Genomic DNA, 10,000 nt, shown 5'->3' with positions numbered 1-10,000 from the left:
TGTATGTTATATATATTATATATATTATATGTTATATATATTATATATATTATATGTTATATATATTATATAGATTATATGTTATATATGTTATATATTATATGTTATATATATTATATATGTATGTATTATATATTATATATATTATATATGTATACACACATAGACATATACATACATATACATAACATATGCATATATATACATACATACATATATACTTATACATACATATATACTTATATACATGCACACACGCGTGCACATATATATTTATATGATATGTTTATATATATATATATATATATATATATATATATATATATAATATATTATATATATATTATTATTTATATGATTGGTTATATATATATATATATAATATAATATATATATATATTATATATAATAATATAAATGATATTTATATATATATAAAATATATAATATATATATATTTTATATAGATATATATAATAAATTTTATATATATATATATGATATTATATAAATATAATATATATATAATATATATATATATATATATATAGATATTAATATATATATTATATATATATATTTTAATTTTTTTTTTAATATATATAATTATATAATATGATTTTATTTATAGAATTTTATATATATATAGATATGTTATTATATAGATAATATATATATATAAGAAGAAGATATATATATAGAAATAATAATATAAGATATATAGAAATAATTATTGAGAGATAAAAAAAGATGAGAGAGACTAATATATATAAAAAAAATATAAGAAGAGATAGAAGATAGAATAATATAGATAGAATAAGAGAGGAGGGAGAGAGATAAAAGAAGAAGAGAAGAATTTTAAAATGGAGGAGTAAAGAAAAAGGAGATGGAGAGTAGAGATAGAGGAGAGAGAAAAAATAGGGAAGAGAATAAGAGGAGAAGATAATAAAGGAAGAAAAAAAAGAAATTATAAGAAGAGAAAAAGAAGAAAGAAAAATATAGAATGATAAATAATAGGAAGATAATCAAAAGAATTGAAAAATAAAGAAGAAATAAAAAGACGAAAATCTAAAAAGAAGATAAATAGAGATTAAAAAATATAGAAGAAATAAAAAAAGATAAAGAAGGAATAAGAAGAAAAATATTCGATAGGGATAGAGTAGATTAAAAATAAGAGAAAATAAAGAGAAAAAGGGGGAAATAAAAATAAATGAAGTGTAATATGACAAAATATATAAGAGAAAAAAAAGGGGATATATATAATATATAATAATATTAGAAAATATAGATAAAAAAAAATATAAATAAAAAAAAGATGAAAGAATATAATATAATATATAAAAATATAAAATATATATATAAATATAATAAAATATAAAATATATATATATAGATATATATCTATATATATATATAAATAATATTATAAAAAAAATAAGATAATATTATTATTTATATATAGATATAAAAATATAAAATATATAAATTAAAAATTATAGTTAATAATATAAAAATATATAACATTAATTATAATAATAAAAATTATAAAAAAAAAATATATAGAAAAAGAAAGAGGGCAAAAAATAATGAGGAAAAAGATAAATATAATAAAATTAAATAATAAAAAAAACATATAGAAAAAGACACAATAAAAAGAATATAGAGAGGAGGTTGGGGGGTGGTGGGGGGTGGTCGTTGGGGGGTGTGGGGGGGGGGAGTGGTGTGTGGGTTGGGGTGGGTGAGGGGTTGCGGGGCAAGAGAAAAGGGGGGGAATAGGATGATAAGGAGGAAAAAGAAAAATAAGAATAAACAAATAAAGGGGAATAAATATAAAAACATGAATGATAGATAAAAAAAATAGAATAAAATAAATATATAATAAGAAAAAAAAACAATAAATAATAAAAATATAAATATAAAGAATGATGGATAGTTATATAGATGAGATATATATAGATATAGATATAGTAGCTATGTGAGATATAAGTAGATGGAGATTAAGTAGGTAGGGATAGAGATGGTTAGCCGGGTAAGCAATAAGATAAATAAGATATATTAAATATATGAATAGAGATAAATAGAAAAATATGAATATAATATATATAGAATAATATATAAATACATATATATAACAAAAACAAGATATATAAAGGGTATATAGAAAATATAAATATAGATATATATAATAATATATATAGATATACTAGTATATATCTATAATATATATAATTATATATATAGATATATATATATACGATATATATTAGTATATATATGTATATAGATATTATAGTATATATATATATATATATATATATATATATATATTATAATATATATATATATATATATATACTATTGTATTCTAATAATATATTATAATTACATATATATTATTAATAAATATTTATATATACATGTTTATATATATATACATATTACATATATATACATTATTATATACGTGATATATACAATATAGATATATATATATATATATATATATATGTATATATATATAATGTATATACAGGTATATATGTATATATAATATATATATTATATATATTATATATATTTAGAATATATATTATATTATATATATCATATATATTCCATTTTTATATAATATATAATATATAAAAAATATATACCTATATATAAATATATATTATATATACTATATATAATAATATAATAAGTATATAAATATATATTATAATTTTAATAATGTGTGAGGGGTGAGTGTGAGTGTGAGTGTGGTGTGAGTGTGAGTGTGAGTGTGAGTGTGAGTGGCGTGTGAGGTGAGTGTGGTGTGGGTGAGGGGGTGGGTGTGAGTGTGGTGTGTGTGGTGTGTGTGTGTGTGGGGTGGGTGTGGTGTGGGTGTGTGGTGTGTGTGGGGGGGGGTGGCGGGTTGCGTGTGGGCGGGCGGGTGCGCGGGGGCGGGTGGGGGTGTGTGGTGGTGTGCGTGGGTGTGGGGTCGGGGATACAAATTACAAGGGGGAAGATTGAGCATATATATATATGATACTATATTAATACTAAATATATATATTATATATAATAATAATAAAAATAGTATAGATAAAAGATATAATATAATATAAGAAGATAAATATATATATATATATGAGAGATAAATAAAAAAGTATATATATATATAAATATAATATATATGCATAATATATAATATATATAATATCTAGATATATATATATATATATATTATATATATAATATGATATATATATATGTATAATAAATGTATATATATAATATGCAATATATTAATATGCATATATATATATATATATATATATATTTTAATAATATATATAATACAATATATAAAATAATACACATACAGACATATATATATAAAATAGAAGAGAAATAATAAAATAATATATAGAATATAAATATAAAATACACACACAAATATAAAATATAAATAAGTATAATAATTAATAATAATATAATAATATATATATACACAAATAGATATAGAAAATAAGATATAATATATATATTAGTATATATAGAGGTAGAGAATAAGATATTTTATATATATATAATAATAATGAATAATATATAATATAGATATATAAGATATAATAGATAGAGATATATATAGAGAGATATAATAAGATATAAAAATAAAAACACATACGGGAATATAAGAATATATATATATATATATATAGATTAAAATATATATATATATATATTATATATATATATATATATATTATATATATATATATATATATATATATATATATGTATTATATAAAATATATCTATAAAATGTATATTTATATACACACATATTATACAGATATACACATTCATTATGATAGTACTTATAGTAATTTTAATATGAATTTTATTGTTATCATTGATCTTATTATTGCCTCTATTGTAATTATTATATCTGTCATCACCATCATGACAGCATCCCACACCACCACCATTATCATTACTATTAATATAACTTTAATAATTCTTATATATTGTTATAATTTTTAATGTTAGTCATTATCTTGACATCATTATTTTTTTACTGCTACTACTTTTTCTCCTGCTAATGTTATTACTTAGAGAAGTGTATGTTTGTACCTAACGGTCAATTTAAAGGGATTGTCTACTTTCAAAATTGGTAAAATTGAAAATTTTAGCAATTTTTTAATATTTGCCATTTTACATTCAGGAATGAAGTTTCTCCCAGTCAGCACAAGAAGCTACTGTTAAACGAGAGGGGAAATATAGTTTTTACAGACAGATTCCTTAAGATTGTCATTAAAGATTAAGACATACCTGATTATGCTGATGCTTCTATATAGTGTGTATTATTGCTCCTTCTTAACCCATAGGTGATGAGTACATGCACTGTCCACTATATTGTGATTGGTTAATAATATTGTTTACATGTAGTCACCAAGAAACAATTACTAGGCGTCCTTGAGCCCACCTGTTTACCCCATTTCATTGAATTTTAAGTTTTTATCGAATTCAGTTGATATCATCATCAGTATTATCATTATCATTATTACCAGTATTATAACTTCAAGCATTGCCTTCCTTATCTTCAATGCTAATAGTAATGATGATATGAATTATTATTATTATTATTATTATTTTCGTTATTATTAGTTATAATCATTAATATTATCATTGTAATAAGGATAATTATTATTATTGTAATTATTATTTATTATTATTATTATTATTATTATTATTATTATTATTATTATTATTATTATTATTTTTTACTATTATATTTATCATTATTATTATTATTATTATTATTATTATTGTTGTTGTTGTTGTTGTTGTTGTTGTTGTTGTTGTTGTTGTTGTTATTGCTGTTGTTATTGTTATTGTTATTGTTATTATTATATTATTATTATTATAATAATAATAATAATAATAATAGTAATAATAATAATTATTATTATTATTATTTTTGTTATTTTTCTTGTTATTGTTATTCTTATTCTTATTATCATTATTATAATTATTATCATTGTTGTTGTTGTTGTTATTATTATTATAATTATTATTAACATTATCATTAACATTATCATTATTATTATTATTATTATTATTATTATTATTATTGTTGTTGTTGTTGTTCTTGTTATTCTTGTTGTTGTTGTTGTTCTTGTTCTTGTTGTCATTATTAGCGTTGTCATTATCTTTGTTAGAACATTTATCAGTCATGGTATTAGTGATGAAATTAAATTTCATTACTGTATAAATTTTTATGGAGAATGTGAGATTTGTTAAACCCAATTGACTCCTAGTGATGGCTAAGCACAGTGGAGCTATCTGTTTGTAAACAACATTAATAAACTAAAATCACAATGGACAGCATCTGTATATATGCCATTCCAGCATAAGAAGGGCAGAGAAAGAAAGAAAAAAGTAGTAATAACAGTAGTAATATAGATTTCCCTGCCTTTAATTGAGTTAGCATTTTTAACCATTTACCCTGGCTCATCCGTTAGCACATATTTCTCTGTAAAATCAATATGAATATACAAAAGCTGCATACCAGTAAGAATACCATATAAGTATTTGAGTCCAGTGCAACTATATTTTATATAAGAATTTATTTACATAGAAGAATCATAGAAATTCTACAAAGAGGGATTTCAGAAATGCTAGTACTTATACAGTCACTTTTTCTCTACCTGGCGTTCCTCATGACACTTCTTTTTATTCGGAAGTAAATGGTAATTAGATGCCTCAGCATTATTGTTCTTGACTTCTTTTCTGATATAATGGAAAAATGTGACACAAAACATTTTCTCCCTTTTTCTGAAAGCAGATGTTTAGAGCTACAAAGTAAAAATAAAGGTGAAAATTAAAAATGTGGCAAGGGCATTCTGTTCTCACTGTTTTGCTTAGTCAAACAGTAATAAAAATTGCATCCTGAGGAAGGCCAGTCTTTTCACATTTTATGTTTTATAACTAAAATTCAAGACTTATTTGATTCTCATAAAAAAATATAGCTTTTCATAATACAAACATTAATGGGTAAGGAGCTGAAATCCTTATTTTAAAACAATGGAAATTAAAACAAAAAAGTGATAGTCCCTTTTAGATTGAACTACATTTGTAGGGCATATTCATCCTTACAATAGTTTCCAAGATGTAGAGTTTCCTTGTTTTTAGCAGAAGCCATTTTGGGTTGAGATTATACATTTAGTCCAAGATGAAGCTGCAAGGTTGGGGGTGAAAGGCAATCGAGGTTCAGTTGGCTGAGGTCCTTATATTATGGGAATGTAAAGCTATGGCATGAGGGTACATTTGGGGGGAGATCAAGCACATAATGCAACACAGTGTGACACAACACACACACGCACACACACAACACACACAACACACACACACACACACACACACACACACACACACACACACACACACACACACACACACACACACACACACATACATACACACATATGCACAGCACACTCACACCCACGCACACCACACACACACATGCACACCACACACACACATGCACACACACTCACACCCATGCACACTATACACACACATGCACACTATACACACACATGCACACTATACACACACATGCACACCACACACATACACGCACACCACACACATACACACACACCACACACATACACGCACACCACACACACACACCACACACATACACACTACACACATGCACACCACACACACACAGACACACACTCACATGGACACACACATGCACCTCACACACAGAAAATGAAAGAATGAAGGGAGAAATTGGAGTAGAATAGAAAGCAGGTCCAGTGTGGAGGGTAGTACTATTCACTGCATGGCACATGGGCTGGATGTGGTTTGTGACACACATTGCCAAATTGGTGGATCTTTATCTAGGAGAGAGTTTTTGCCAATATACAAGATGCACTGCCATGTTTAGATTTTTTTGTGTGACAATATAAACATTGAGAATCATGAAGTTATTTTTTCTTTGAAAAGTTATTGTTATTCCATTCAGAACCTCTCATCCAAGCACGTGCAAAGGAAAAAAGTAAAAAATGGTATATGGCAGAAAACTAATCTGTAGGAAAAAAGAAATAACAGTAGTTGATTGTTACATAACAAGGTACAGAAAGTGTATAAGGGTAATAATATAAGTGGATCATATAGGAAATCTCATTAACTCATTCACGATGAGCTCACCTGCATGCCAAGTTAGACAAGTTAAAAATTAGAAGCATGGGAAACATACATGTATTGTGCTCTTTTAGAAAATGAGGCAAAAAAGAGACAGTAAGCTTACTTTTGAGGGGCTATATTCTACTCAGAGACACCTGTCAAGGTCAGGCTGTTTAGCATATACAACTTAGGAGTCGTGACAGTTGAAGTCAAATGGCAACCCTTCTTTGGACTTGGCTCTTGGCCTGGACATGGGCTTTGGTGATTCAAGTGCTTAAATTCAGTATATTTCTTCTCTGGAAAAAAGTGCATCTTTTATGCTGTGAGATACAAGAAATGAAAATATAATTCTCATTTTTTGTACATATATGTTTTACATATAAAGTTAATAGATTACTACAAAGACCTTTATCTGGAATGGCATTGTAAAATTTAAGTGAAGTAAACTATTTGCTTTTATGTAACTATGTAAAAAAAAAAGTATGACTCCTATAATGAATGTGGTCAACCAAAATGGCTCTCGCAAAAATAATGAAAATCTCAAGTATAGAGGAAGAGTAAGCTCTTCACATAGCTTCATAAATGTTGCATGTTTGTTAAGCCTGAAGATTGCAGACTGTGATACTGTAATGTATTTTCAAAATATTCAATTTGGAGGCAGAAAGCTTGTTACTTCTAAGCATTAGTGAGAATGTATACAACTATGTAGAATTTCTTCCTTGGTTCCTTTTTTTCATAGAGCTCTCTGGATTTTAATTTTATAGGCTTTATTTATTCATTTATTGAATTATTGAATTGATTAGTAGTCTGTGTTTGGTTAATGTGCAGGAGCCTGCTTGGTTTTTATGTGGAAGTCTGTTTTCTGTTTTAATGAATTTGAAAACTCTTTGGGATTCTGACTTACAAATGCCTAGTAGAATACCCTATAATTTATAAGCTAGAGTAAGCTTTGACTATAGATCAAGTTAATAATTAGACCATTTTAGTACTAAAAATGGTTGTAATACTGTCTGCATTTTTGAAATCTAATGATGTCTGTTAAAGGAAGATATTAGTGCAGATTTACAACTTAAAGTTCTGAAACAACTCAAAGGATGTATATATTTCTTTTTATTTCAATGTTTTTATCATCAATGAAAGAAAGGAAATTAATATATAGTTGCAGTACTTGGTTATGATGATAAAATACCAGTCCTTATTGATAATTGTGGAGGATTTTTTTCCTGGCACAGTTTACTTTTCTTAGATTAAACCATCATTACATGGTCTTCTGCTTATGTACAAGGGGGATATGACCCATCTCTGCAAGTACATATTAAGGCTTAATGTTTGTGTTGTAATGATTTAGGGATTTGAAAGGGTTTTGTTTTAATTTTCCCAACATGGAGAGAAATATGTACTTTTTCCGATGTTTTCAAGAATGTGATTAAACATTATTCTTCATTCTTATATAAGTTGTTTATTTTCATTTAAGACCTAACTAGATTATCAAAGGATGTGTAATCATATAATATTTTGTGATTGAATAATATTAATGTAAGAAGAAGCTATACCCTATGTGTGTGTATCTAATATCTACACTCTTTAATCTTGGCAAAAGAGCTATATGTAGAGACAGCAGATCACTTTTTATATGAGTTATTTCTGTAGCATATGGATTTGCTCTATTAATTGTAGAAGTAACCTTACCATTTTCAGTAAATGCTTTTAGGGGTTTGAGTGTTATTCAGAGGGATATCAGTGTACTCTGTTTAGTAGATATTCCATTTCAGTTGCAGCATTTTCTGTATGTTATTGTCATTGTAGATATGAAATAGTAACCTATTCCTGAATTTTTATGAGTATATATTGTTTCCTTGATTGAAATATTTCTGTTTCTATAATAACATTTAAACATTTTGCAATCTGTATTCTATGACATATTGATGTGTGTTCATATTCCCATTACAATGCATATTGTATGCCATTAGACTGTTGGATATAGCAAGGTATTTTTAAAGGAAATATTTATTTATTTAGCTGCAATGTTATTGCCACTTCTCATCAAATTATTAGTTTCTGAATTAAGTTTCTGAATTAGCATGAGGGCAATAAGATGGTAATTTGAGTTGTGGGATGTATTCTAAGAATTAGTGTGTTCTTTTAATTCAGAAGTTATAAACAGTTATGAGTTATTACCAAGATAAGGTTATTCATTTGTTTGATGTTTCCAGATAACTTTTGCTTCAGATTGTTTGACTTTCTGTGTTTGATTTCTGTCACTAGGAGTTGGAATCTGAGAGAGCAGCTAAGAAGAAAGCTGAGAAGGAACTTCGGAAAGTTCAGGAAACGTTGGAAGAGGAGCGAGGAAAGCAAAAACAAATAATCTTAATGTTAGTCGAAGAGCGCAAAAGGTTGGCACTCCAGTATGTTGAGGAGAGAAAGAGATCTGAAGACTTAGCTCAGGTGAGTAATGCTGTAGGTTCAGTGATATATATGTATTAGGTATATATGTGTGTGATGTGATCTGTCTGTCTCTTCTCTACATTTTTATCTATTTCTTTATCTTTCTAATCTAATGTCATTGTGTGTGTATTTCTGGGTTTGTCTGTGTATATTTATGTGTGTAATTCACTGAACTGTTATATTATGTCTTATCTATTTTGCTGAGTTGCTGTTTTTATTTCAATATTGTCTCTGCCACTGTTAACCCAACCACCACGGATTTATATTCTGATGGCTCCACAATTGCTCAGCTGGCAAGGAGTCTATTAGTAGGTCCTAGTGACATATCCTGATTTCCCCATTCCTTGAATTGGCGGGAAAAAAT

The 10,000-nt window shown here is 26.0% G+C and overlaps 1 protein-coding gene across 1 annotated transcript in view; it reads left to right on the top strand.

The window, feature by feature from the left end:
- The window catches only part of LOC119575204 (cortactin-binding protein 2-like), a gene marked incomplete in the record, with an annotated part of 58,195 nt that overhangs the window by 4,574 nt on the left and 43,621 nt on the right, over nt 1–10,000 (top strand). The window contains 1 exon segment of the mRNA XM_037922697.1: nt 9,457–9,636. Coding sequence (XP_037778625.1) covers nt 9,457–9,636 — 180 coding nt within the window.

The sequence above is a fragment of the Penaeus monodon genome, chromosome 7 (assembly GCF_015228065.2).
Source record: "Penaeus monodon isolate SGIC_2016 chromosome 7, NSTDA_Pmon_1, whole genome shotgun sequence".
Lineage (NCBI taxonomy): Eukaryota > Metazoa > Arthropoda > Malacostraca > Decapoda > Penaeidae > Penaeus > Penaeus monodon.
This window is presented reverse-complemented; position numbering and strand designations above follow the sequence as displayed.